The sequence below is a fragment of the Dothidotthia symphoricarpi genome (genome assembly GCF_010015815.1).
Source record: "Dothidotthia symphoricarpi CBS 119687 unplaced genomic scaffold P153scaffold_3, whole genome shotgun sequence".
NCBI lineage: Eukaryota > Fungi > Ascomycota > Dothideomycetes > Pleosporales > Dothidotthiaceae > Dothidotthia > Dothidotthia symphoricarpi.
Genome location: NW_022985010.1, coordinates 586,388 through 613,708, shown reverse-complemented (window position 1 = coordinate 613,708; position 27,321 = coordinate 586,388). Strand labels below are relative to the sequence as shown.

Below are 27,321 nucleotides of genomic sequence, written 5' to 3'. Positions count from 1 at the left end.
GGTCGTCACGTGGATGTATAGGTATGAGGAGCTGTGGAACAATGGTTAAAACGCTAACAGCTAGAGGAATGGGGCACATGAGGGTTTGTTGTCATGGCTTTTGAGGCTGCCGGGAAGAAAGGGTCTGTGTGTTGTTAACTTAGTGAAAAGGCACGAAATAGCCAAACAATCCTCAGACTCACCGACGTTCGAACATCAACAGCACAAACTTCCATAACCACGATAAAACCAAGCACTTCACTGAACCCCAGACCACAAACGCCAAGTCATCCAAGCCCAGACCATCACTCCCACGGCACCCAATCTTCCGCACCCAGCAAAAACAAGCAGAAACCAGCCCGCAACCCCGCATACCACCGCCTAGCAAACTTCCCACCTCACAGCCAGGGGGCGCGCAGCAACAGAGCAGATCCGGGGTCGAATTCGTGGAGAAACACAGCCGACGTTGTTCCGCACGAGGCGTCCTCTTGGCCGCGACTTGGCGCTGCAGTGGAGAGCGAGCGAGGCTGGGCACTGCCAAGCTACGGGCGAGGGGACCGCGATTGATGGAATGGAGATGGTGGGAATTGTTCCGTCGTGTGTGGGCGAGTTGTGGCTGATTATGTTGGGACTGTATGCGGGTTGGAGAGCGTTGTTGTCGTTTTTGTACGTTGCTCGTGACTTGAACTCGACGTTTGGAGATGAGGAGTGAATTTTGTACCGCGGCAGCCAACCAGTGTACTGTGTTGTTGCGGCTATGGCGTTATATTCGCTGGGGATATGGAGGAATACCTGTTCTGGTCGACTTCCGAGGACACTGCGTGCCATGGCTTGACTCGTCTCTGTTCGATTTGTTGTTTCCATGCGCGGGCTAGGCACATGAAAGAATCCTATATGACTATATAAGTGACGGGGGAGCTGCAGAAGGAACTTTTCTTACGCAGGTAGAGATCTTCAATCGTACCCGATATCCACCACGTTGCCACAATGAAGCTCACCACTGCTCTCATCCCCCTCCTCCCAGCACTCGTCGAGTCCGCTGCTGTCCACCGCCGCCAAAACGGCGATGGACCCCAAGGTGGTGCCGATGCTACACAGGGAGACTTGACGGGTCGCCCGCCGCCGCGCTTCCCCTTCCCTCAGATTCAGTTCCCAGTTCCTAAAGAGACAGTCGTGTTCAACCAGACCAGATATGTCATGCCGGGGGAGGTCTTCGATGGAGAAATGAAGCGCTACGAGCGTCCTGAGGGAAGCTGCAACGAGCAGGCTGAAGGCACCGACGCTGATGCTGTGTTCAACTTATTACCTGGCGCAACCATAAAAAACGTCATCATCGGAAAGCACCAGTCGGAGGGCATCCATGCTCTGGGTGACGCGTGGGTTGAGAATGGTAAGTCTTACCGCTGAGTGTGAGAGAGATTGTTCGACCGCTGACTGAGGTTTAAAAGTCTGGTGGGAGGACGTGTGTGAAGATGCTTTGACTTCCAAGGGCCTGAATACTCAACTTCGCGTTATTGGCGGAGGAGCTCGCAACGCCACGGACAAGATTTTCCAGGATAACTCGCTGGGTGGCAAGTTCAACATTACTGGTTTCTTTGCGGATACCTTCGGTACCTTCTACCAGTCCTGCGGAAACTGCTTGAACCAGGCGAAGCGCAACGTTACCATCCAAAACGTCATCGCCATCAACGGTACCAGGATGGGTATAGTAAGTGGTTTCCAACTCTTTCTAAACAACAAGCATGCTCACGTAACGAAAGATCAGTCCCAACTACGGTGACGAATACCGTCTGAAAGACTCCCAGGTCAAGGATCTTACGCGTATGGTCGACAAGGAGATTGGCAACAACGTCCAGACTGTTCCGTACACCGTGGGCACTGGTCCTGATGAGAAATATGCGTTGTACAATTTGACGCGGGATGCCATTACCGAGTTCAATGGCACAATTGCGAACCAGTACACCCCAGAAAACCCTTACCCATGGCTCGCAGAGTTCTGGCCCGAGAAGTAGGGTTGTGATGGAGCAAAAGTGGTAGACCTAGAGTAGTTAATATTAATGTTATGTTATTATACCGCACTGGTGCTTGTCAGCAATTTATCAACCACGAGATTTCACAATGATGTAGAAGATTGTGCTCCTTGATTTTTCAATGAAATCTGTAAGTTTGAAGGTCAATCGAACTCATTGAGGAAATACTGAAACTCTGTGGCATTGGATAATGCGGTTTAGCTCAGCAACCGATGTCGAGGAGTATTAAACGTATGACAAAAGTAGCCGGTGGTGCTTGACCATCAAACTCTTCAACTAAGCTCGATAGCGTGTTTTTAGAAGAGTCGAATGAAGGCACAGGGAACGTCAATCGGTTATTGAAAAGCAGTCGCGAGGTGGCTTTCAGGTGAAAGGTGCGCACGCATCTCTTATACATGATGTTTGTGGCCGTTTTCGTCTCAACTCTGACAGCCCAGATCGGATGAGCTTCTGTGACGCGATTTACGAAATGGATGTGCAATACGTAGAGTGAAAGGTGAGGTCGTGAACGCTAACTCGAGACCCTTTGGTTTCCGGCCTTGGCAAGCTCTCGCTTAGCCCACAGGGCATTATCGTGCCGCGATTTTCGACATCACGCCTCCACGACCGCCGACCACCGTATCCCGACGCGCAATCCTGCCAATCCGCACACCGAACGACCGCTACACGTCGAAACTCACAATCGCAAATCATGGATACCGCTAAGGCCCCCGTCAAGCTCGTCAAGGTCACTCGTGTCCTTGGCCGTACCGGTACGCGAAATTCTACAACTTCCAGAGGGGAGGACATCAGGCAGAGGGAAAGTGCGAGATACAGGAGAGCGGAATGCTGACGGATCTTTAGGCTCCCGTGGTGGTGTCACCCAGTGCCGTGTCGAGTTCATGGACGACCAGACCCGATCCATCATCCGCAACGTCAAGGGCCCCGGTATGCGCTCTCTCACCACGCAGCAGTCAAAAGACTCGAAATACTGACTAATTCCAGTCCGCGAGAACGACATTCTCTGCCTGCTCGAGTCCGAACGCGAGGCCCGTCGTCTGAGATAAGCGCACAACTTGGGGAAGGAAAGCGGAAAGTTTGCGCGATGGCATTTCATTCGGTTTCGGAGTTCTTTGCGAAAGCTATGGGCATCTATACGGACATTATGATGTTGCGGCAGGGATGACGAGGTGCTGATGAAGCGCTGGGTTGGGAGGCCGATAGGACACGAATACCACGAAATCAAGAGTCTGGGTTCTTCCGGAATGAAACAACATGGTTCAGACTTGCAAATGCATGGATGAGGGTTTTCTGCGGCTACTGCGATTGAGCCAACAATACGCGGACTGACATGGCAAGCGAGCTCCTCACATCACATCTCAAGCACCATGTTGTTCCTTTACCACCAGCACCTGTGCCAGTAACGTTGAGAAGCGATCCTTAAACCTGTTCTGCTGGTATTGAGAGCGTCTTACAATGCCAATTTCTGTGCCTAACTAACTTTTGGATGCCTCCCAAACATAGAATACGCCCGACAATAAGACCCCGCAGCAAAGACAACTCCCTTTTCACTCTTGTGGGGATATCTCAAGTCCTTGTCTTCAGTTTTGGTCAATAACTATAACACATCCATACTTTGCGTAGTAACCCATGGCAGGGTTGACGGTCAACCAAGATGAGGGGACTGCATGTAAACCGTTGCACGACTTGAGCCAGGTTGAATATATCCTTCATGTCTACTGGGCGAGCTAACCCCTCGATTGAATTATGCCACTGAGTAACTGCATTCAACAGTGTTGAATTTGTTGATATACATTATGTCTGAACCAACTAAGGAGGTGTCGAACGGAACGCACTTGTACTTTCCAGGATACGTTCGACAAGATCAGCAGACTGTTCCTCACTACCAATACAAACTACCTTCACTTTTCCATTCACTCAATACTTCTACCCCTGTTATACACATCCATCTATGGTTGTCCTGGCCAGACCGCGTCAGCGATACTCCTGACCAGCTGCAACTTCTTCCTCATATCTTCATAACCCAGCGCGTTCCCTTCCGCATGCGACGCAAACCCACACTGTGGGCTAACACAGCATTGTTGGATCGCATCTTCACGCGACTGTCCGGTGCCCTTGGCAATCCAGTCAGCAGCTTGGTTGACGCGCGCAATCATCTCGTCCTTATCCTCGAGAGCGGGGAACTTGGATGTCACAACACCGAGGACGACGTTCTTGTGTTTGGGGAGATGGGCGAGGGGCTCAAAACCACCGGCACGGGGGGTATCGTATTCGAGGTAGTAAGTGTCTACGTTGAGGTCCTGCAAAGATCATATCAGTATGGTATGGGGCGGTTGTAGGTAAGGGGCAGACGTACCTGGAACAACTTCTTCGCGATGTTGTCGTATGCGCCCTCAGAGAAGTGACGGCTTCCGAGGTAGTTTCCACGGCAGAGATGGATGCCGAGATGCATGTCCTCGGGACGCTCGAAGCACTTGTTGTAGAACTTGACGTATGCGTCGAACATCTCATCGGCTGACTTGGTGTTTGTCTTGTCGGCGGCCCAGCCGTCCAATGCGTCTTTTGAGCAGAAGTAAGCGAGGTTAGGATCGTCGATCTGGATATTCCTAATGCCCTGGGAATGCAAGATCTTCAATTCCTCCTGATATGCCTTTGCGATGTCCTCAAAATATTCCTCGTCGGTCGCGTACACGTCCTTGGGGAAAGCTCTTCCGGCGTTGTAGCGGTAGTGGTACCAGGAGGGCGATATCAACGTGATCTTGATGTTCTTCCACTCGCTTTCGGGAAGTAGGCTCTTCATGAGATCCACTTCGTGCTGGTTGCTTGATTTGCCAGTGTGGCTGATTTTGCTGACGCAGACGGTGACTTGGTTGGGAACCTGCTTGGCCTCCATGAAGGACTTGTTGTCGGGAGCGTACGGGCGGAACATGTCCTTGTCATAACCTTCGAGGACGCCGAGTTGCAGCTCCTTCATACCGTTCAGAGTTTCGAAGAAGAGACCCCAGAACTGATGTCTGTGGAGAATCAGCACAAACATTCAATGGAGCTTCGTAAATCTGTAACACCAACCTGGTATACTCTCCGCTCGAAACTACTTTGAGACCGCAATCTTGTTGGAACTTTACAACCTCTGCGACCGATTTCTTCTCCAATGGTACGAGCTCCTCAGGCGATGCTTTGCCTGAAGCGACATCGTACCGCTTCTGAACAAGCTCTTCGGGCCGGAGCAGAGAGCCAACATGCTCAGCTCGGAAGGGAGGGCTTCTCTTGAGAGTGGACGGCATCTTCAATTGAATTGTATCTCGGAGGTAATAGGAGTAAGAAAACAGTAGAGGTTCAGGTGGAAAGGCATCGTCAGGTTCTGTACCCCGCAATTACCTGCATCGGGTGTACATGTTGCTCCGTGGCCTACCCACTTGTCAGCCTCGAAAACTGCCGAGAATCAATATGCCGATCGAAGGAGAGCGGTGGAAGAGCTCGGGACGTCATCGGATCGGAAGAGACGCGCGTGGCGATGTGGGATGCATCGTGCTTTAAGCTTTAGTGGGGTCGACCGGCATCAGTTTGGTCGCCGCGGGCCTGATCCACTCACGATTAGCCTAAGACATCAACAGTAAACACATCCCCAATTTAACGTGAGATGATGTCTCGCTGACCCTGGCCTCCTGCTCGTCTTCTACTTTCGGCCCAGCGATATTGTAAGATAATCGGCGAGACCTTATTCGACCATTGTTGACGTCAGAGCATTTCGACCATGAAGATATGGCTTTGTTGCGGCGTGTACTGGGAGGTGACTTGGCCCTTTGGAAGAAAAAGGTCTCATCGATCTGAGCTTCCTGACCACGAACTATCCCCAGACGTGTGCTTCGATGGGAAGCCCAAACACAGTTGAGTTGAGTGGCGACGAGGCTGCCTGGCTTCCAACGGACATAACAACGCTGCGATCTCCTAGAGAAGCGATACATTAGTAAGATTACCAGGACATATGCAATGGTGCTTGCGCAATATCCGAAGTTCGGGATAGAACTACCCCGCGTTAGTGGAGCATATATATATGGTGTCACTATGTCGTGGAATCGCAAAGTCCTCAATTATTACCTTCCCCCCAATCGTCACCATAAACAACAGTATTCTCACCAGTACAATCTCATCGTTGGCTACACAATATGACACGCGTTCTACTCACTGGAGGCTCTGGCTTCATCGCCGCACACACGCTCGATGTACTTCTGGCGCGAGGCCACTCGGTAGTCACAACAGTCCGCACGCAAGAAAAGGCAGACAAGATCAAGGCAGCGAACCAAAAATACGCAGACAAAGGCCAATTGAGCTTTGCCATTGTTCCCGACATTGCACAGGAGGGCGCATTTGACAAGGCCATCGTCTCAGACCCGCCATTCGAGGCTGTCCTCCACACAGCTAGTCCGTTCCACTTTAACGTCACCGACGTGAAGAAGGTGAGCATCCTCTTATTATATTGCGAATAACAGCTGACAAGACAGGATCTTCTCGACCCAGCGATTATCGGAACAACGGGCATCCTAAAGTCGATCAAGAAGAACGCCCCCTCAGTCAAACGCGTCGTGATCACATCGTCTTTTGCCGCTATCGTTGACGGCAGCAAGGGTTCCTGGCCTGGTCATGTCTACTCGGAAGAAGACTGGAATCCCATGAGCTTGGAAGATGGCGAGGAGAACCCAATGATGGGGTACCGAGCTAGCAAGACCTTTGCAGAGAAAGCAGCGTGGGAGTTCATCGAAAAAGAGAAGCCCAGCTTCACCTTGTCAACGATCAACCCGCCCATGGTGTTTGGTCCAATCGTACGTTTCAGGCATAAACAAGGGTGGCGCATCCGCTAATTATGATACCAGATTCACGCTCTCGACAGTCTCGAGAATCTGAACACATCGAACCAGCGCATCGCAGCAGCCGCTCAAGGTAAATTCAAGGACGAGATTCCACCTTCAGGCGTACATCTCTGGGTAGACGTGCGCGATGTCGCCGAGGCACATGTCGCCGCGTTCGAGAAGCCTGATGCTGCTGGCAAGCGCTTCTTCACAACCGCGGGATACTATTCGAACAAGGAGCTCGTAAAGATTATCAAGAAGAACTTCCCTGAGTTGAAGGACGTTCCAGACGAGTCGGTACCCGGCGGCGACTACCCGGAAGGCACACCAGACAAGGGCTTGTACAAGTACAACAACAAGCGAACGATCGAGGTACTAGGTCTGAACTACAAGAGTTTTGAGCAATCTATCATCGATACGGTCAAATCGTTGCAGGCGAAGGGGTTGTAGATGGCGATATTGTAATAGGCGACAGCCAGATATACGTCACATTCAAACGATAGATGGAGGCGGACTTTTTGAAATAGCACTGTATATTGGTTGAATAGGGACATGGTCTAGGTATTCGCGCGTCTATATATGAAGTGTTTTCGTTCGAAATATAACATGTCTGCGGACGAATATGTCAGCGCATGAAGCTACCAGATAGCAAGAAGCAAGGCATAGAGAAATGCAATCAGCCTGTTGAGCTTGATATTTTTTGAACTTCACCGTCATTGACTCGGAAGTGTTTGAATGGTTGTATCATCATAATGCAGGGGGTGGTGCGAAAATGCGTGAAACTTACCAACAGAAGTGATCGACGAGGTTGCAATACCATGCAGGAGTAGACACGTCTTTGTGCGATGTCATGACGCGACGTGTTGTCCGATGGTGTGGTGTGAGGAGACGAAAGACAGCTCGAGAGCTTGACACAAAGAATTTGGTGCATCGGGCGCTAGGAGAAACGATGGCCGAGCCAAGATTAGTAATGAAGTTAGGAGCCCCGCCAGTAAACAGCCCAACATTGCGGACGACAGCGTCTTTATCTGTGCCCAACCTCGAAACACGTACTGCCTTCCTCAGCACGTAGCAACACCTGCCCTAGTTGCCGTTTCATCACTTAGTCTTCTCTTCACTACCATCAAGATGGCTGGTATGTTGCATTTGCCCTACCCCGCTTTGCGCGTGTGTTCAGTGACTGACTGCGAGCAGGAAACTTTCAGGAAATCGCGAGTGCGTATACTCCGGGCTTCGATACCAGGAACCCAGCTATCTGTCGTGGATCATGCGCTGGTCTATAATGAGTGGTAGCTAACATCACACGTCCAGAGCAATTCGTCGAGTATTACTACCAGACCTTTGACGCCAACCGCGCCGGCCTTGCTCCTCTCTACGTACGAGTCCCAAAATTGGACGGGTCCCGTAAATCATGGCTGACTTGGTCTTCTGCAGCGCGACCACTCGATGCTCACATTTGAGGCGCAAGGAGTGCAGGGAACGCAGGCCATTGTTGAGAAGCTCCAGGTACAAGCAGTTAGTTCATGCTTTGCAGGCGAAGACTGACCAGGCAAGACCCTGCCCTTCCAGCAGATACAACACCGTACCGATTCCGTCGACGCTCAGCCATCCGCTGATGACGGTATCCTTGTCATGGTCACCGGCGCCCTTTTGGTAACGACACCACACGCGTCGCAACATGCGGTCGACTGACATGTCTTCAGGTCGAAGGCAACGACAGGCCAATGAGCTTCACCCAGGCTTTCCAGCTCAAGGCCGACTCCGGCAACTACTACGTCTTCAACGACATCTTCCGACTCGTATACCCCGCCGCGTAAGCAGCCTGCTCAGGTCTTCGAGACCACTTACGCGATTCGCGATTTCTTTCTGGGTTTGGAGCATTTTGGCGGCGAAGGCACTATATGGAAGGTGGGAAAAGTGGAGGGATCGCATGAGCATGGAAGTGTACTTGGTGCGCAGACTGCCAACCTTTGCCACGGCTGATCGTCTAAGTACGAGGCCACTCATGATATCTCACACGAAAGGATCAGTCGAAATATACTCAAAGTTGAACACAATCTGGGTCGGTTTGTCTGAATGTGATTTTCCGGCTTAGCTCTGCCTTGCAACGAATTTCCGGGTCTTTTCCGTACTCGTGATCGGAACCACATCTTGGCTTCCGCGTTTCCACCCCGCGTTTACTTGCCGAAGCTCGTATATCCGCCGCATCGGACCTGCAGTTTAGCTTACATTCCAACAACGCCATGGGTCCGTCATGCGTCGAGATTTATCGCGAACTTCGCTCTTCCGGTCTTCTTCACTTCTTCTCTTTTCCTCTACTGTTTGCGTAAACTGCTTTTTCTTGTCGTCGTTAGCCTAACATCTCCACTCATATCACAATGGCGTTCCTCCAGAAAGGCCTCAAGAACATCCTCCAAAAGAACCCCACCGATGTGGTCTTCCTCTCTGCTCTCCGAACCCCAGTAACACGAGCAAAGAAAGGCGGTCTTCGCGACGCGTACGACCATGAACTCCTCGGTGCTGTATGTATCCTGTTCCAAAGTTTTGAAATCCTGCAATATTGACGCTATTTCAGGTTCTCAAGGCGACCATCACCAAGTTCCCCAACCTCGATCCCGCGAAAATCGACGATGTGTGCATCGGCACCGTACTCGCAGAGCTCGGCGGTTCAAAAGCAGGCCGCATGGCCGCAAACCACGTCGGTGTTCCGACCACTACATCATTCAGCACTGTGAACCGCGCATGTGCATCGGGACTCAGCGCTATCACATCAATTGCGAATTCAATTGCTGTTGGGCAGATCGACGTCGGCATTGCAGGCGGTATGGAGAGCATGACGCGGAACTACGGTAGCAGGGCAATCCCCACCGAGCTCTGGCCTGAGATGAGAGACAGCTCCGTGAAGCAAGCAAAGGACTGCATAATGAGCATGGGCATTACATCTGAAAACGTCGCGGAGCGATACAACGTCAGTCGCGCGGACCAGGACGCCTTTGCCGCACAATCCCAACTCCGCGCCGCGGCAGCGCAAGCTGCAGGGAACTTTGACGCCGAAATCGTACCCGTGACAACACGCTGGATTGAGCCTGAGAACCCGGAGACGGAGAAGGAAGTCACAATCACAAAGGACGACGGGATTAGGGCGAACACGACGGTGGAGAAACTGGCGAGCATGAAACCGGCGTTCAAGAAAGATGGTACCTCGACCGCAGGAAACTCGTCGCAAGTCTCCGACGGCGCGTCCGCTGCTCTCATGATGCGCCGCTCTACCGCAGCCGCTCTTGGCCTCTCGGACCAGATCATCGGGAAGTGGGCGGGCACACAAGTCGTTGGCTGCCAGCCGGATGAGATGGGCGTTGGGCCTGCGCTCGCCGTGCCAAAGCTCCTCGCTTACGCGGGTCTTGAGGTCAAGGATGTGGATTTGTGGGAACTCAACGAGGCGTTTGCGAGTCAAGCGCTGCATTGCGTAAGGACGCTGGGATTGGAGGGGAAGATGGATAGGGTGAACCCGAATGGAGGTGCGATTGCGTTGGGGCACCCACTTGGAGCGACGAGCGGGCGGATGTTGGCTACGTTGCTAGGGGAGATGGGGAGAAGCGGGGAGCAGGTTGGTGTGATCAGCAAGTGTATCGGGACAGGGATGGGGATGGCGAGCTTGATCATCAGGGAGTAGGGAGATGTGTTTGGATATGAGGTGATTGAAAAGTAAAAATGAATTTCTGAAAGACCTCGGGGTATCGTGCTCGGCGCCGTGTCAACTCATGCTCCCGTCTGAGCAACTCTTTCTCAAGTCGCGGGGCCCTTGTTTTTGCTCTTGTTTTGCTTCTTCTTGGATCGCTCGGCGAGGATCTCGTCTAGAAAGCTTTTGGGTTTGGCTTTCTGTCTGCTGGTGTCGCGTTTGACGTTTCTTGGTCTTGCTCCTGCTGCTTCGTCCTCGGAGTCGTCTTCCTTCTTCACCACCTCTGCACTCGCAATACTCTCCTCCTGCGCCTCTCCGTCATTCCCCTCTGCTATTCTACCCTTCGCTTGTAACTCCTCCTCATCCTCGACCTCTTCATCCCGCTCCTCTTTTACTTGCACCGACTTCTTTTTGGGTCCACTCCTCCTGCTTTTGAACGCAGACGACCGCCCCTCTTCCTCGTCTTCACTCTCCTCTTTCTTCACTGGATCTGGCTTCCCAAATTTCTGAGGCTTGGCATTTGGTCTCGCTGCTTCTAGTTTCGCGGCGATGTGTGCTTTTGCTCGTTTCTTTCCGATTAGCTGTTCCAGGAGTTTGTCGTTTGATGTTGGGAGGCGGCGCGTGAAACTTCCGTCTGCGATGTCCTTGGGGAGTATACCGCCAACGCCAAGTCTGGGGTCATGATTAGAATATGGATGTTTGGGGTCGTTGGAGTGAACGCACCTATCGTGCCCAAAGACATTTGCATTCAGATCGTCGTCCTCTTTTTCGTCTTGTGATGTCAAAGCAGCAGTATTTGAGTTTGGTGTTGATTCAGCAGGGCCCATCCACGATGCCAGCAGGCTCTGGTGCTTCGCCAGCCCAATACTGAGCCTGTTTGTGAGCACGTCGCCGTCACTGTTCCGTTTCGCCATGTCTGCGTGATTTTCCCGACGTGCTATGTTTGCAACTTCCCGGCCGAGACGTTTTTCGAGAACCGGAAATACTAGCGTAGTGCCAAGGTGCAACTCCGCCGGAGAGCAGTGAACCTCGCACATCCAGCTCCACCATAGCCAACGTCCTCACCTATACCCGTTTGCGTGGCTGATACCTAGACGCCATGTACAAGATTGCCCGCGCCCGGCCGCTCACCAGCGCTCTCCGAGCTGCTGTCGTATGTGCACCCCCGCAAGCTCTGGCAGCCTCTGACGGCAGCGTCCATGGCAGCGTTAACCTGTAGCAGGAGACGCCCTTGAAGCGATCCGCGGTGCAGCAGAGGAGGGGGCTGGCGATCCACGAATACCGCTCCGCCGCGCTGCTCGAGTCGGTACGGGTGTTCCCTCTGTTCGCAGCTGTCTATGCGCCGGCCAGCATCGCTAACAGCGTCGCAGTACGGCATCGGCGTCCCCAAGGGCGGCGTGGCTACCAACGCAGAGGAGGCGCTGCAGGTCGCCAAGAGCATCGGCGGCGACGATGCTGTTATCAAGGCGCAGGTCCTTGCCGGCGGGCGAGGAAAGGGCACCTTTGACAACGGCTTCAAGGGCGGTGTCAGGGTCGTCTACTCGTACGCTGCATGCCGATTTTTGTAGGACAGCACTGACGGACGCAGCCCCCGCGAGGCGTCCATCCTCGCCGACCAGATGATCGGCCACAAGCTCATCACCAAGCAAACCGGAGCCGGCGGCCGTCTCTGCAACGCCGTCTACATTGTCGAGCGCAAGTTTGCGCGTCGCGAGTTCTACCTCGCTATCCTCATGGACCGCGCGTCCCAGGGCCCCGTCATCGTCGCCTCGTCGCAGGGTGGCATGGACATCGAGGCCGTCGCCAAGGAGCACCCCGAGGCCATCGTCACCACGCCCATCGACATCCACGTGGGCGTCACCGACGACATTGCGCGCAACATTGCGAACGAGCTCGGCTTCTCGGAGCAGTGCATCGAGGACGCCAAGACCACCATCCAGAACCTGTACAGGGTCTTCATGGAGAAGGACGCTACCCAGATCGAGATCAACCCCCTGTCTGAGACTACCGACCACCAGGTCCTCGCCATGGACGCCAAGCTCAACTTTGACGACAACGCCGACTACCGCCAGAAGGACGTTTTCGAGTGGAGGGACATCTCGCAGGAAGACGCCGACGAGGTCAAGGCCGCCAAGGTCGGACTGAACTTCATCAAGCTGGACGGCGATATCGGCTGCCTTGTCAACGGCGCTGGTCTGGCCATGGCCACCATGGACATCATTAAGCTGAACGGCGGTGCGCCAGCGAACTTCTTGGATGTCGGTGGAGGTGCGACGCCCGAGGCTATTCGCCAGGCTTTTGACCTCATCACCAGCGACCCCAAGGTCACGGCCATCTTTGTCAACATCTTCGGTGGTATCGTCAGATGCGATGCCATTGCCAAGGGCCTGATCAGCGTGGTGGAGAGCATGAACCTCAAGACACCGGTCATTGCCAGATTGCAGGGGACAAACATGGAGCAGGCGCATAAGCTGGTAAGTCCAACATCTAGTCAACTAATACGACATGGGGAATATACGCTAATCATCAACAACTAGATTGAGGAATCCGGCCTCAAGATCTTCTCCATCAACGATCTGCAAGGCGCGGCGGAGAAGTCGGTGCAGTTCTCAAAGGTGGTCAAGATGGCGAGGGATATCGATGTCGGTGTCGAATTCACTCTCGGTATCTAAATCACCCCCCCTTCTTGTATCCACATATTACCTTTTTCGCGCGCGATACAAAATATCTACCCATGGCTGACGTCTGTGTGTGTGTGAATTGAAGATTGAGTGTGCTGCGAGATTAGGGGTTGTGTGTGTGTCTTTGTGGAGTTTTGTACTATGTTTTATGATGTGCGGTTTCGTCGTGTATGATGTTTGGTGTGATGCCTTTATTTCTGCTTACGATATGTGTTGCGCCCGCTGAATTGATGGTAAGATCTGCTAAAGAGGCACAAACGTAACGTCGAGCATGTTGTGTTTTCGATGACCCGTCTCAGTATTCACACACGCCTAGACTCCACGTTCCCATAGGTGGAGGAACTGCATATTTGGAGAACGGTAGGCACACGCACCATTGAAACGTGTGGCGGATATTTTGTTAACAGCAGAGTAGTTTTTCAATGAGGATGAGTACATACGTCTCGCCACAAACACCATGGGATCGGTTCGTCAACGTTTTTCTTGCTGGGTTGAATAGGTGTGGTGTTGATGTGTATTACTGATGTATAGTATAAGTATACTTAATAATCGGACGAGCACATAGCCTTGCGGAGTCGCATTTTGAGCAGAAGGGACATCACACGTAGTTCCATCGATTTTGTTTTGGAAGAAAAAGAGTTTTTATGTAGAGGATAGGAGAGGTGGGTGTACACTTTCTCCCACTTTGGATAAGATAGTGGTGGTAGCCTCTCTTGCGAAGACAAGATCTTTTTGGAAACGAGGAAGTGTGGACAAGACATCATGTCCTCGGGCAAGCATTTTGGATTTTCGAGTGGGCTTGTTGATGGGTGAGAACAGAAGAGGAGTAAGGGCGTGGGTTTTATATACGTCCTCGGACCATGAACTCGATAGTACGGTGGTTATGACTGCAGTAGACTCAGAGTGAAATGTGTGTTTTTTGCTCACGCTCTACATGTAGTAAGGAGTTTTGCACCGCTACTGGCATGTAATGTTTTCATTGTCTTTTTTTCTTTTGTGGAAAGGTGTAGAGGGAGAACACTCCACTCCATCAGCGATTTGGAAATCCGGTTTTGGATAAAAGAGTAGAATATGGACTTGTAGACGAGAAACATGTAGGCGGATAACAAATTTTTATATACAATTCCTCTCAAAACAGCAAGGACATGCTTGTCTAGCTCTTGATCTTGTCTTGAAGATTGCCTAATGTTGATGTAGAAGATTGGTTTTAGTAGACTGCGCGACGAAGGGTATATTGCATAGTACTTTTCGAGAGCAAAGCAGAGAGCAACATGGCTCATGGCGATACCTTTTCTGGGGTTGTAGAGAACGTTTTGTATTTGTGAAGAAAAGAGAGGAATGCAGAGAAGAGGGATTTATTTGTATACTTTCCATCTGCTCCAATGAGAATGGAGGGTGATGGTGATCATGGCCATTAACGTTTTTTTCACTTCTTTGTTTTTATACTGCTGCTGGGTTTTCCTAGACGGCGCGAAAACGCAGAAAAAGATTTAGAGGAGCGACAGAAGCGGACGCAGCACATAAGGTTTGTTTAAACGTTTTGAGAGAGTATGATAAGTTGGCGTATAACTCTTTTTGAGGTGATGCTGCATAAGTAGGAAGAGTCTGTGGTTTTCGACTCCGTGATCGATTTTATACTGGGCATGAAGATTCAACCACATAATATCACTTTCCACGTTTTGTCGATGAACGAAGTTTTCATTAAATTTTGCTAATTGCACGGCTGGCTTCATTCGACTCTTAAATAACGGTTATAGAGAGATGAAAGACGCAGAAGCGATATCATCCTTTTGGACTATTCTTTTGTATGGGATACCAAACACTGATGGGGATGAGTAGACAGAAAGGTGTGGTGTTTATATGCCAGAGACTCGTATAGTTAGAAACGGTTGCCGATAATCATCATCACTGGCAGATTTCGGGAGAGAGACGAAGACACGACATGTACGTATTGTACAAAGTTTTTAAAAGATTCCAAGAGATGAGGGAAGAGAGGTGACATTGGTATGTTTTGTAATGGCTTGATACAGCGCTGTGGTGATCATGGCTTTCATTCTTACTGTCGCAGGAAGCTCTCTAGTCCTAACTTCGACAGATCTCTCCAAGCATAACCGCCTGATCCACCCTTACTTGACAGATAAAATCAATAGGCTACCTTGATTACAGAGCGCTCGAAAGGTCATAACAGAGCAACTAGTTTGTTTATATTGAGGAGGTTTCCAAACACACCAACTCATGTCGGTAAGACTTTTTCTTTTTGATCTCTGCCTAGATTCAACGAAGCATGGACGTCAGTAACTGTATTTTGGAAATAAGAGGATTTTTAGGTAAGAAAAGATTGGGAGGAGCAGAACACTCCCACCTCGCTGGTAGAATATGCATTTTTGAGGATCAGAAGACATATATCGGACCAAGGACACTTTCAGTGATACAGAGCCCTAGTGAATTTCGGAAACGAAAACACTGGTCTTCAGAGTAATTGGAGATAGAGCATAACGAGAACAAATTCCTAGATGTATCATTTACTCTAGTTCTGGGGAACATGAACCATATCTTCGATTTTCTGGATCCGTGACACAGTAGTCCCGAAGGAGAAACATGTAGGCGGGTATTCAGGGTTTATCTACACGTATTACGGTGTCATTCTTCCGCGTAAAACCATTCTGCATTCCGCAATTGTTTTAATGATACACAGATTCTTTTCAAAGAAAACGTGGAACTAGCATGGGTAGGAGTTTGATGAGACATATGTCGCCGGTCACAAAGAAACGTGACAACAACATACATCCTGGAAGTTGAGACTTTTCGAATCCCACAATCATGCAGCGATGGTTTTAGTAGCACAATGCTTCAACAGGACGAACATTGGGTTGAGTATGCTGGTTCTTTGGAAACTCAGACGTTAGGTTGTGGAATAGAGAAGAGAGACACAAGTTTATATAGTGATATAAGGACCTGTAAAGCACACTTGCGCTTTCGACTTTGTCAACTCGTCAAACCTCCACGTCTCACATAGACGAGATCTATTGCCATTTTGTACAAAAGCAGTCACACGCCCCTCATCCCACTTTCTATTGCATGTGTTTAGACGAGAAGACATCAACCTTTTTATCGCCAGTTTTCGACAAAACAGAGTCGCGAGTTTCATCAAGACAAGAGGATCAAGAGTGAGAAATATTTGGACAAGGGGCTCTGAAATTCAGTGATCATGAGATAGGCAGGACTAATGGATATCATCAGCACCGAAACGTCTCGCCATCTAGACAGGTTCTGACCACTGAACTTCCGCAATCCACATATGTGCGTCGATCTTGTCTTTTGTGCTGACCGGACTGCGCACTTTGGAGACAAACAGCCATTGAAAGAACCTCCATGGCTTTTTCAGAAACGAGAAGAGTTTTGATCGATGAGGGTAGGAGTTGGAACGGAGCGAAACTTTATATAGACGGCGAAGGTACCTAAAGTGGTAGAATCACCAGTATCAAAGCGAGTCACAAACTCAGCAATGGTGTTCCACAAGAATCCATACATATGTTTTGCACGACACGCCATCGTAATTTCGACAGCAGAAGCCCGGTTCTGTATGGAGAAATCACGACTTGTATATTTTCCATTCGTGCCGATGCATCGCCGGGTATCATGTTCTCCATCGACGCCAGATCAGCGCCACGCATGCTCAACTTGTCCCAAGAATAAACCCATACCGTTCCCAGAACACCATATATGCACCCTTGTCAAAATCAAGTCCTTGTGAGGAAACAGAAAGTTTACAACGCCGTGTCGTACCATGCCATGCCCTTCTTCCATCAAGCCAGCGCCTCACTTCTTCCCAATACTGAACCCTCTCGTCATATAATCCGCGCTATTCCCCATACTAGGCTTGCTCTCCTTCTCATGGAACAGGCTCTTCACGTTATCGTTCTGCGCCAACTTCCTCCTCTTGTTGCGCGCTTCCTGCTCGTCGAGGACTTTCTTAGTCAGCGATGCAGTCGCGGAATTCTTGATGCCGTTGCCGTTGCTTGTGGTGGGTGCAGAAGCTTCTTTCTTGGCTTTCTTGTCTTCGCTGGAGGTTTTGCTAGCCTCGTCTTTGTCCTTGCGCTTCTTGCTCCCTGGCGCTTTCTTGAGCGCGTGTGTAAGGCCCTTCTCGCGCAAGGTCTTGATGCGGAGGTTGAGGCGCGCGATATCTGTTGGGACGGTGGGGAGGATGGTTATGATGTCGTTTTCGGCGTAGGGCTCGTTGCACTGTTGGTTTGTCAGCACTTACATGTTCTGCAGAAACGCAAGAGGATATACATACCGTCAAACACCCACCTCCTTTGACCTCCCTGACAACACTCCCAGCGAAAGCATGTCCACAAGGGACAATGTAACACGCCTTCGTGCCAGGTCCCAACACTGTCCCAGTGATAGAACACACCCACTTCTCTCCCAGGCCCTTCTCGCCCTCCTCCTCCCCTTCAGCAATCTCAAACTTCACCTCGACCACGTCTTTCAGGCCCTTAACCCTATCCCCCACACATCCCAATCCTACTCCACCTTCCGCCTCATCTCCCGTCACCCGTCCAATCTTGCCCATCTCTTCCTTTTCCCTTCCCTCCTCCATCAACAGATACTCTATAACAGAGTCTTTATTATACAGCACCCCGGCTGCATCGCTAACCACAGGCCTGGCAAGCCGTTTCCGCGTAAGCGGGTCCATAGACCAAGCATATTCCTGTTGTTCTGTTTGCGCCTCTTTGAGTTGCGCGGTAGTGAGGGCCTTGGCGGCTTCTTTGACGAGCTCGCTACGCTTGGGGATACTGCCACCGTCGTTACCCATGGTGAGTGATGGGCGAAGTGAGTCGTGGAGGGTTGTGGACGTGTTGAGGTAGAAGGTGGATGGGGCTGGCGAGCTCGCGTGCGACGCTGACAAGAGTTTGTAGGTGGGTGATCAGGCCTAAGAATTTTGAGAACGTGACTTTGACTTCAACAAGCTTGGGAAATCCGAGTACGCGAACAGCGTGAGTACTGCGCGCGTGGTAAGTAACGGGTGGCGGAGGAGCTGCGGAGAAGACGCGGAGGTTTGAGTTGGGATTGGATTGGTGAGGTCTTGGCATAGGAACGCAGCGCAACAATTCAGTCGAGATTTGTTTATGATGAGGAAAATGTTTATGTCATATCGCGTTAATCATTTTGTATGGTACATCCCTATGTTACAACATTGTCAGCCTCATTGAAACCTAACCGGGTCTCTTCGAGACATGCCCCTCACTCCCTGCTCAGACTTCCCAGCCCCCAGGCCAGAAAACCACGGCCTTCTCTGCTCCTCCGGTCTTGCCATCTGTTTCCTCCAACCACCTCTCCCCTGGTCGCGATCCTCATCCTTCGCACCCTCGTCCTTGAGATGAGTATCTGAATTTATCTCACCTTCCTCCTTGTCCAGTGTCTCCTTCACTACATCCGAATCCCTGCCCGTATCCTTAAACATGACTCTTTGAATGAATGCCGATAACCTCGCGCTTTCTGCCTTAAACGGCATCTTCTGCTCCTCGACGATCAAATTCGAGAAAATGAGTCTATCGTATAGAGCATATATCTTGCGCAGACATGTGATTGCATCCTGACGTTCAGCGCCCGTAAGATACGTAGCGCCTACGCCTCTCCCAGAGAAACGCTCACCGCCAATACCGAGCTGGAGGCGCAGATTCTTGACGACGGGGTACATGTTCGTGAGTGCGTCGACGAGGTCCTGGCCTTTGGCGAGCGGAAACGTGAGAGCAAGGTCGGCGTACATGCCTACGGCCTTCGAGTCCATGTCCGGTAGGACTCTCGACATCAAGTGCAAGATCTGGCTGGCGGTTTTGAGCGAATTGTGGTTGTTTTTGTCGCGGACGCAGGTGCTCATTGCGATCCTAAATGTGCCCGGTCGGGGTTGCATGCCTTTGTCGACCATATCTTCTTGCAGAAGCTTAAGAGCGGCGGCAGAAGCTCGATTTTGACGCAGATTGCGCAGACGCATCATTAAGTTGTTGAAGTCGGGCTGGATGCTGTAGGTGGTGGGATCGCATAGGAGGTCCCAGTACTCTTGCGCAGCCTTATTTGCAACAATCTTCTGACACGCCTCTTGAACCACAGAGAGCGTGTTGTTGCCGGGTTGAGCGTATGAGAGAGGGTTGAATACCGCAGCCCCCACACCTTGAGGTGTCACAGGAAGGAACTCGTCGCCGCGCATCGGACCTTTCGTAGGCGTAAGATGATCATCATCCACACGATACTGCTCTAGTGTGTTGGGTGCTCGTACACGCGGATACCCAGCTTCTTGTCGCGCCGGCGTCCCGAGTCGAGGAACGAGACGTGCAATGTCCATGGTCTGCTCAATCAGAGAGAGCACGTCGTCCCAGTCTCGTGGACGACTCCCAATGAGCAGCAGCCTCGCCATAGCACATACCAGCTCCTCGTCGATGATCAGGTCAACGTTCCTCCACCTGCTGATGATGTCCTCCCACATGCGTCTCCCCTCCACGATACCACGATCTTTCCTAGCCGCCGCTTCCTCTTCTGTCTCGCCCTTTGGCGCGCCGAGCAAAAGATTCTGTCTGATCGCGTTGATGATGGTGATGTACGTAACCTCGTTCGCCGCTCCGGGTCCCTTCTCAGGCATCTTCCCTGCTATGCCCCATAGCGCGTCCATGTCCATCGCTCTCGCGCAGACTCGTAGCGCAGCATTCGTGTGGATGATCGAGGGTTCGACTCTCGCATTCGGTGCGGACAGGGAGTGGTATACAGAGAGAGCTTTGCTCAGAACGCCTGACGTGTGTGCATTTATCGACAGCCCCCGCAAGAGGATGGTGTATGTGTATGAATCGGGGAACTGCGCGCGTTTCTTCATCTACATGATGTCAGTCTGCTTTCTGGAGCCTCTTCTACGGTAGAGCACACTTACCTCATTGTACACCTTCAGCGCATCGTTCACCCTCTCGTTTGCCAGATAGTGATCGATAATGTGGTTCCAGCTCACAATGCACATCATGGAATGGCTCGCCATGCGCGTCAACTGCAGCATCTCCGTGACCCTCCCTTTGCCCAGCTCGTTCTTGACAAAAGTAGCCAGCTCTAGCGGGTCCTTAAGGAATCGCAGTTCTCTCTTGCGATTGTTCCAGTCGGTGTCTGACATGTTCGAATCGCGCTTCCCAATCTTGGTTATGTCGAGCTGCTCGAAACCCTTTCTCACCACCTCATGCCGATCTTCTTCCCCTCTTGTACCAGGTCTTGCTGGCCTCCTATTATCCATCCATTCCGACCCCCGCCTTACTATGTCCGGTCTCTCTGCCCCTCTTCGCGCAATGTGTAGTGGCCGTTTTAACGTGTTCCTCTCCCACTTCCTCTGGTTCGCTGCCATGCCCGACTTATTCCATGGCTCTTCATGTCTGCGCGACAGCTTCTCCACCTCGGCAAGGTTCGTTGGCCTGGCGTCCGTCTTCCTCACGACGCCGTGTGTCCTGGTTTGAAAGAGCCTCGTCTGGCCATACCGCAGCGGTGCATAGTGGGTCGGGATATCGAGGGCGTTTCGGAGACAGGTGCGACGATTCAGCATCGGGGAGGGTGCGGGGTCGAATTATGTAGACAAAGTGCGTAGGGCGGGCATAGCATGGCAGTTACAAAAAGTTCTGCGACTTCGGCCGCGCGGGCCGAGATGCCAAGCCCACGAGGCGCGGCTCTCCCGAGCCGAACTTCGACCCTGCCATCACGTTGTACACGATCAACCGCGTTAGCAAGCCTTTACGTCAGTTCCCGCACTGTATCACATCGACGCCGTCAGAAAACGTGCGGAAGAAACTAATACTCTATTTCAACCTCCCCCATGACGTCAATGCCCTCTTTATATTGCACTCCCACACGCAAGGGCCGAGCAACAGCCCTGAACCCTCCCCTTCCGACCCTCTGGAGCACTAACAAACCCCCCGTTGTGAAGCTAACGCAAGCACCACACCAACACCAACACCGACCTAGCAGTGGTCTGATCGGTCAAGATAGCCGTAGGACCGTTGAATCCTTCGCTCAACGTGGCGCTTAGTAGTTCCACACGAAGGATCCGCAAGCGTGGCACGTAGGGATGCAAGTGTGCAGCTCGTGATGCTTTGGTGCGAGGGTCAGCGTTGGCGAGGACCGCATATGGTGTGCTGTAGATGTGTTTGCCTGTGTCTTGTGCTATACATGTTACTGTTGTCGTTGCTGCATTCATCTTACCACTTTTGAGTTCCCCTGTTTACTCTTTGCCCAAGACAGGTGGCATGGTCGAGAGGGTAAACAGATCTGCATCCCAACACGGTAGGTTACACAGCCAAGTCTCTCCCTCGACGCCCCGAAATCCTGTCTTTCGCTAACTACGCTTGTGTAACACACCTGTTGGCAAGGTTCTCCCACGCCAGGCTCGCATGCGCCCGTCCGTTAGTTTCCGCCGTCAGATCGACCGCTATCCTGTGCTGGCGCAAGGTACTTTGTCCCTGGCGTTAGCCTTCCAACGGCGGCCGCCAACGCAACAAGGGACTTTTATTTAGTGTAGTGATTCACCGCTAATGGCAATCTCGCATCTAGCATGCCAGATCTTAGCGTTCTTGTTGTTAGAGGCTTGGATTGAGGCTGAGCTAAATAGTGAGTGTGCCAATGTCCATGCAAGCCATGTAAATTCTTGCAAAAAGCATCTCTCACTCGTCATGCACTTCGGACGAATAGCTTAATTCGACACTTGGCCAACATGCCCGACGCCTCTTGCAGAGGTCAGGCAGCAAAGCAGCGCAGGCGAGCTGGAAAGTCCAACACTCGCACTCACCAGTCTCAGCCCGCCGCATGATTCGTAACACGTCCAACTTGCATGATTCGTTGCACCCAACGAAAAGAGTGAGTTCTCCGAGTCTGTGGTCCACAGTGCGTCCTTGCAACGTCGTGCGTGTATCCCTGTGTATATTCTCACTACTAATTCTCGCATCTTCGCTCAGTCAGACATGTGAAGAACACGTAGTGTACGCCAACGTGACTGTCAATTCCGCTGGATTACTCACTGCACCATCATGTGAACTCACGAGTGAGACTGCAGATTTGTAACAATTCTACCATAAGCCCAGCAGGTTTAACTCACGCATCCTCACTTACAAAACACGTACCTCTGCGCGTACAAATGGTGAGCCAGTATTCACGTAGTGTGACTAAGAGCCAGACACAACCTGTCCTTGTGTACGACTCCTGCACTTCTGGGTCATGAATCCAGAATTCACAAAGCAAGGATGAGCTAGATATGCATAAATGCTGGGATCCAATCATGTGTATCAGAAGCAGAGTGAGATATCGTACTAAGTGGCCGATGAGGCACCAAAGTGGAATATTTACTAATACGAGTGTAAGCATTTCGCTGTGGCGGGTATGTTGCATATGCAAAGCGTCTTTGTGTGTGCGATGCGAGTGTGACGGCCGAAGCACATGACTATGGTGATAGGTTGTTGTTGTGAGGAAAGTAGGGTCTCTTGTCATGTCCGGTACGACACATGACACGGCGATCCGGGATCCTTGCTTTCTGCAGGGTCACATCAAGGCGAGTCGGATCGAGGTAACCAACCTCTTTGATGTTGTTCGTTCCACGTTGTGCGTAACGAGATAAAGGTCGAGGAGCCGGAAAAAATAGTGATTGGAAGTCATGATTCCGCTCGAAGGGAACCTGCGTTTGTGAATCACCGGTTCGGTTCCTTAGTTTGGCAGAGACAAATCAGGTAGCGAAGAATGTGTAAAATTGTTTCTGGTAAGCGCCGTTCCACATGCATGATTTCTAGGCGCAAAAGAAAATCCGAGAAGAACAAATTTTGGTATTGGGCAAGAATGAGCAAGACGAAGGGAAAGGTAGACATGTAGTTTGACCAGCAGTCCCAAATAGCTCTACCCTGCAGCAAGAACATTTCGCGCCACCACCACCAGCTCGTTCCGCCTCTTTCTCTCCCATCCTTTCGAGAGGAGTCGCACACGCAAGTAACGATCAAGCGTGCTCTCTCAGCCATAAACATCTTTAAAATTAGAACATACAGCCGCCACCAAGTGAAAATGCAAAGGCACCGCAGGAAAACGATGATGCCAAAACCATCCCATGCTTCCGGGAAATGAATGCAAAGAACCTCCTTAAAGAAAATCGTGATATTTGCAGACCGGCCAAAGAAAACGGGGTGACAGAGATACTTTGTTGTACAGTTGATACTAGGGGTGATTCTCGTGTTCGTCCAATTTCGCCTCTTTGCACTCGTCCGACGGTTGAACATCGATCATGAATTGAAGTCTGGGGGTAACGTATGGTGGCTTTCAGCTGCCGGTTGGACATCGATCGTAGGTTGGTGATGAAGAATCGAAACCTAATGATTTTGCTGATACATCTGCGGATTCTGTCCGTACGGCGATTGGGGATAACTGCTGTTGTTACTATTTGGACTGTGGTAGGCGTTGCTGTTTGGAGTAGCATACTGCGCCATTCCCTCGGGAAGACCCGGACTCTGCGTTCCGTACTGAGGAGCAGCCGTGTTGCCAGAAGCAGCCGGCTGATAGCCAATGGGTGGAAGCTGAGGATGAGAAGGTGGTTGACCTGGCACCCCAACGGCCTGTCGCATCTGCCCATATACTGGCGGCTCGCCGCCAGGGGCACCCTCATGCGCTGCCCGTTGTTGCTGCTGGACATGTTGCTGCACGTCGGCGCGGTGGCGTTCTTCGTCGGCCTTACGCGCGGCCTCTTCTTCCTTCTTCTTGGCTTTCCATTCCTTGCGAATTTCCTTGAATTCTGTAGTGAATATGTTAGTGTGTATAACAGTGTCAAAAAATGTGCCAAGGCGAAGGGGCATGGTTAGCTTCCGTTACCAAATGTACCCAATTGTGTGAAAACTCCACCCAGACGGGTTCAAGGCTAAGAGTCTAGCGAGTGGAGCTTGCAAGGACCACAAAAGAACAAACGAAGACCTGGGATATACAATGACTGCACATACCTTCTGGTGTTCGCTTCGCTCCGTGGGACTGCATCGTGACGTGCGCATTCAAATGATTCAAAGTGCCATACGCTTTTTCGCAGCCATTCCAACCACATTTGTACATGCGCTCGATTTCTTCGTATCGCCGTCTCGGTCGTTTATGTTGTTGCGCGCCCGGGATTGGCACGAACGAGTAAACCGTCGACAATGGATGACCTCCCTGCATAAACTGTCAGTCCAATACCTCAACCACAAGAGCCAACCACAGATTCAAATTGGGAGAAGAATGTGACCGGACAATCAAGTTGCACAAGCTTCAGGACTACTTACCGTAGGTGGTCGCTGGACAGGAGAGACCATTGCTGCCGAAGGAGGGCCTGACGTAGCAGGGTGAGCATAGTGCATGCCGGGTTGAGGGTATTGACCCGCCCATTCAGGTCGTGACGCGTACATGGGGGTTTGGGGATGCCCGGGGTAATGCTGCATATCATGATGAGGTGTGTAAGGCGAGTATTGCTGTTGGTGAGGATAGGTCGGGCTCGTCGCGGCGGCGATTGATGGATCTATAGGTACATCCGAGTCAGACTTGAGTTGCTGTGGTTGTTGATGGTCATGTGTTTGACCATCTGGAATAGACATTGACGGACTCTGTTGTTGCGCCATACCGCCTGGTGCTGGCCCTTGAGCGCCTGGTTGGTACGAGCGCTGAATGTACTCTGGGAATGACCCTGAGCGCGCAGAGGATGGATTCACGCTGTAGTCTGAGGTGGGCGTGAGGTTTGAAGCTCGCGGGTCGTGACCTTGTGGAGGATATTGCGCAGCAGATGCTTGATCTGCAGAGATGCTCTCAGAAGCTGGTTCGGTAAAGGTTGGGTAGGGCGGGCTCAAACCTGACTGCGGGTAATCCTGTTGTCTTGCGTCCATAGACTGTGTACGTGTTCAAGAGTGCAGTTGCACGGGTGCTTTAGGCTGGCAGTAGTTGCGCGTGGTCTGGGAGGAACGGCTGCAGAAATATGACGGTCGCAAGCCGTCTTCGGATAATATACCGCGGTCACAAGAAGACAGACGACTAGGCTCTTGAAGTGTTGGCGGAGGATAGCCAAGGATTGCGCACAGCCAGGGAACGAGAGGAAGGTCGGGTATAGCGTCGAAGTTAAACACGGGAGATTTGCAGACGGTGTGTTTTCCACGGCGACCAGGTGGAGGGACAAGAGGCTCGGCAGTTTTCCAGCCGTCAAATAGATAAACGCACGGAAGATGCAAGTTCGAGGGCAGGGGGTGAAGGCTAGCGCCAAAAGGTGCCCGAATCGCGGACAGGTGCAACGCAGAGGCAACACGAGAGCGCTAGTGGTGAAAGTGCTCGTACAGCGGGTCCTTTGAGCGAGGCGTGAATTTGGAAGACCGCTAGCGGGAGCAAGGTCGAGATGGGTGCAGGTCAGTGGCGCACGCCCTAGCTTTGAGATACCGCCAATCGAATCGCTGGGAGAGGTTCGGTTCTTGACCCAGGCAGATTAGCACGCTAGATGAGGTAATGAATGTCCGGTTCGCGAGCAGGGTGACTGGGGCTGACCAGAGTGGTAAAGCCGAGCCGTGGCAGTGGGAATTTGTTACTGTTCTAGGTAGGCTAAGACAAGGTTGGGCTGGCGTTGTGAGGAAAATATGGAACGGGGGTCTGACTTTGACAGTGGTCGACTGTCCACGTTGCGCGGGGGAGTGTGCGCGCGCGCTGGTAGGCCGGTGAGAGCTGCGATTGATGCGGGCTGTGAGGAGCACGTTCGCCGATGTGAGTGAACGGGTGAATTTGCTTGCAGGTGGCCACAGAAGAGGTCGCTATGCGTGACGTTGACTGGCTCCTCTCTCACTGGATGAGAACACGACAAAGAGTCGGTCCGTTGTCGGTATCGATTACTGAAAGTTTCACTCTGCAAGTGCACCTCCCTGCCTCTTCGTGTCAAAAACTCAACTGCGCCGAGCGTGCCGAGTGTTAAGATCTCAGCCGATTCTTCCGCGGGAAAAATTGGGTGACGATTGTGTGCTGCTGCGAAGATCTGCTGGGGCAGCGGCACAGGTGGTCCACGAATGTGGGCCGTGAAGGGCAGTGTTGACGCGCGAAGGTGACTCGCGTGACAGCAGACAGACAGACAGACCGACGCGTGCAGGTGCTGTGGGGGAACTCCAACGCGCCAACAAGGCGGCGGTCTCAAAGCTCGCGGCGGGTTGCACTGCGGCGCGCGAGATCTGATGTGCCTGGGGTAGCGGGCTATTGCTTGATGACGGGCGTTAGAGCAAGGCACCGGACGCAACGGAGATGGTGGTGAGCGCGCTGAGATTCGCGATGTAGACTAGACAAAGAAGGCAAGCGTGCTATGGTGGCGATGGAAAAGCCCACTCAGACGAGCCTTTAAAAAAAATCCGGCAAATGCCAAGGTGGATGACTAACGCGCCTGGACGCCGGTGGCCGTTGCAGCCCCTTGCGATGACAATCGCGATGACTGCCTGCGTTGCTGACGGCCTTGCAACATCGTGCTTGACGTTCAAAGAAGAATGCAGCGATGCCATGAGGCTGAGGCCTAGCTTGCGCGCTAGACTCACGGCGCTTCAATGCCTAGTACCAAGGTCGTTAGGTGAGACCATAGGCGATATACACAGCAACATCAAATGCCCCCAGATGTTCGGCGCTGAACCTCACCACCAACGTCCTCCTCCAAGCCATCATGATGAAGTCAGTGTGGCGACGGGGGTCCACGCCTCTCGACCCTCGGCAGGCGCGGCCACCCAGGCAGACTGATGCGCGCAGATATTGGACACGGCACAGCTATCAAGAACGGCAATGATGCCCAAATGCGAGCGCGAAGCGAATATGTTGCGGTGAGCGAAAGCAAGCATGTGGAGCGAAAAAGGAGGGCGGCAACATTACTCCAGGGTTGTTGTTCCCATCCCATGCTTGTGTGCTCACTGTTCACCATCCATCCGTCGTTCGAGTCACGCTTATCGTCGCAGTCAAGAGGACGAGGGGATGGGCCTGGCACACTGCTCCCTCGTTTCCAGTCTTCACTCCTTACCTTTGCATTGTTCGAGCATTCGTCAACGAATCGAGTGGGCCGCTCCCCGCAACATGCTTTTTTCGTGTTATAT

The 27,321-nt window shown here is 51.9% G+C and overlaps 12 protein-coding genes across 12 annotated transcripts; 7 read left to right on the top strand and 5 right to left on the bottom strand.

Moving 5' to 3' along the window:
• Positions 1 to 93: 93 nt before the first annotated feature.
• Positions 94 to 599, top strand: P153DRAFT_353711 (uncharacterized protein; the record flags this gene model as incomplete). Its single annotated transcript, XM_033666458.1, has 2 exons — positions 94 to 126; positions 177 to 599. The coding sequence occupies 2 exons, from the start codon at positions 94 to 96 to the stop codon at positions 597 to 599; spliced, it is 456 nt and encodes a 151-aa protein (XP_033527722.1).
• A 367-nt stretch (positions 600 to 966) lies between these two features.
• On the top strand, positions 967 to 1,991 carry P153DRAFT_281887 (polysaccharide lyase family 3 protein; the record flags this gene model as incomplete). The annotated part of the gene is made up of 3 exons (XM_033663163.1): positions 967 to 1,369; positions 1,428 to 1,687; positions 1,740 to 1,991. The coding sequence occupies 3 exons, from the start codon at positions 967 to 969 to the stop codon at positions 1,989 to 1,991; spliced, it is 915 nt and encodes a 304-aa protein (XP_033527721.1).
• Positions 1,992 to 2,700: 709 nt separating this feature from the next.
• Positions 2,701 to 3,055, top strand: P153DRAFT_282365 (ribosomal protein S28e; the record flags this gene model as incomplete). The annotated part of the gene is made up of 3 exons (XM_033663193.1): positions 2,701 to 2,761; positions 2,853 to 2,936; positions 2,994 to 3,055. The coding sequence occupies 3 exons, from the start codon at positions 2,701 to 2,703 to the stop codon at positions 3,053 to 3,055; spliced, it is 207 nt and encodes a 68-aa protein (XP_033527720.1).
• Positions 3,056 to 3,694: 639 nt separating this feature from the next.
• On the bottom strand, positions 3,695 to 5,499 carry P153DRAFT_308036 (methionine synthase-like protein). The gene is made up of 3 exons (XM_033664687.1): positions 5,079 to 5,499; positions 4,366 to 5,023; positions 3,695 to 4,309 (listed from the first exon to the last, which is right to left on the bottom strand). Exons 1-3 carry the CDS (start codon positions 5,291 to 5,293, stop codon positions 3,959 to 3,961), a joined length of 1,224 nt encoding a protein of 407 aa, XP_033527719.1. The 5' UTR covers positions 5,294 to 5,499; the 3' UTR covers positions 3,695 to 3,958.
• Positions 5,500 to 6,175: 676 nt separating this feature from the next.
• On the top strand, positions 6,176 to 7,306 carry P153DRAFT_353708 (NAD(P)-binding protein; the record flags this gene model as incomplete). The annotated part of the gene is made up of 3 exons (XM_033666457.1): positions 6,176 to 6,466; positions 6,500 to 6,829; positions 6,881 to 7,306. 3 exons carry the CDS (start codon positions 6,176 to 6,178, stop codon positions 7,304 to 7,306), a joined length of 1,047 nt encoding a protein of 348 aa, XP_033527718.1.
• Positions 7,307 to 7,927: 621 nt separating this feature from the next.
• On the top strand, positions 7,928 to 8,968 carry P153DRAFT_363531 (putative nuclear transport factor 2). Its single transcript, XM_033667394.1, has 6 exons — positions 7,928 to 7,991; positions 8,051 to 8,071; positions 8,168 to 8,232; positions 8,291 to 8,362; positions 8,411 to 8,509; positions 8,560 to 8,968. Exons 1-6 carry the CDS (start codon positions 7,985 to 7,987, stop codon positions 8,671 to 8,673), a joined length of 378 nt encoding a protein of 125 aa, XP_033527717.1. The 5' UTR covers positions 7,928 to 7,984; the 3' UTR covers positions 8,674 to 8,968.
• Positions 8,969 to 9,008: 40 nt separating this feature from the next.
• Positions 9,009 to 10,919, top strand: P153DRAFT_363530 (3-ketoacyl-CoA thiolase B). Its single transcript, XM_033667393.1, has 2 exons — positions 9,009 to 9,378; positions 9,432 to 10,919. The coding sequence occupies exons 1-2, from the start codon at positions 9,235 to 9,237 to the stop codon at positions 10,527 to 10,529; spliced, it is 1,242 nt and encodes a 413-aa protein (XP_033527716.1). The 5' UTR covers positions 9,009 to 9,234; the 3' UTR covers positions 10,530 to 10,919.
• P153DRAFT_274312 (uncharacterized protein) lies at positions 10,664 to 11,449 on the bottom strand (the record flags this gene model as incomplete). The annotated part of the gene is made up of 2 exons (XM_033662928.1): positions 10,664 to 11,207; positions 11,259 to 11,449. Coding segments are annotated over 2 exons (735 nt in total), but the record flags the coding sequence as incomplete, so codon positions are not given.
• A 185-nt stretch (positions 11,450 to 11,634) lies between these two features.
• P153DRAFT_282264 (succinyl-CoA ligase-like protein subunit beta) lies at positions 11,635 to 13,207 on the top strand (the record flags this gene model as incomplete). Its single annotated transcript, XM_033663187.1, has 5 exons — positions 11,635 to 11,688; positions 11,758 to 11,841; positions 11,906 to 12,078; positions 12,124 to 13,009; positions 13,073 to 13,207. The coding sequence occupies 5 exons, from the start codon at positions 11,635 to 11,637 to the stop codon at positions 13,205 to 13,207; spliced, it is 1,332 nt and encodes a 443-aa protein (XP_033527714.1).
• A 3,495-nt stretch (positions 13,208 to 16,702) lies between these two features.
• Positions 16,703 to 18,248, bottom strand: P153DRAFT_308023 (uncharacterized protein). Its single transcript, XM_033664686.1, has 2 exons — positions 17,514 to 18,248; positions 16,703 to 17,458 (listed from the first exon to the last, which is right to left on the bottom strand). The coding sequence occupies exons 1-2, from the start codon at positions 18,033 to 18,035 to the stop codon at positions 17,036 to 17,038; spliced, it is 945 nt and encodes a 314-aa protein (XP_033527713.1). The 5' UTR covers positions 18,036 to 18,248; the 3' UTR covers positions 16,703 to 17,035.
• A 177-nt stretch (positions 18,249 to 18,425) lies between these two features.
• P153DRAFT_282024 (pentatricopeptide repeat protein-like protein) lies at positions 18,426 to 20,486 on the bottom strand (the record flags this gene model as incomplete). The annotated part of the gene is made up of 2 exons (XM_033663168.1): positions 18,426 to 20,084; positions 20,139 to 20,486. 2 exons carry the CDS (start codon positions 20,484 to 20,486, stop codon positions 18,426 to 18,428), a joined length of 2,007 nt encoding a protein of 668 aa, XP_033527712.1.
• Positions 20,487 to 23,583: 3,097 nt separating this feature from the next.
• On the bottom strand, positions 23,584 to 25,110 carry P153DRAFT_353703 (transcriptional regulator; the record flags this gene model as incomplete). The annotated part of the gene is made up of 3 exons (XM_033666456.1): positions 23,584 to 24,002; positions 24,205 to 24,406; positions 24,517 to 25,110. 3 exons carry the CDS (start codon positions 25,108 to 25,110, stop codon positions 23,584 to 23,586), a joined length of 1,215 nt encoding a protein of 404 aa, XP_033527711.1.
• Between the last annotated feature and the right edge of the window lie 2,211 nt (positions 25,111 to 27,321).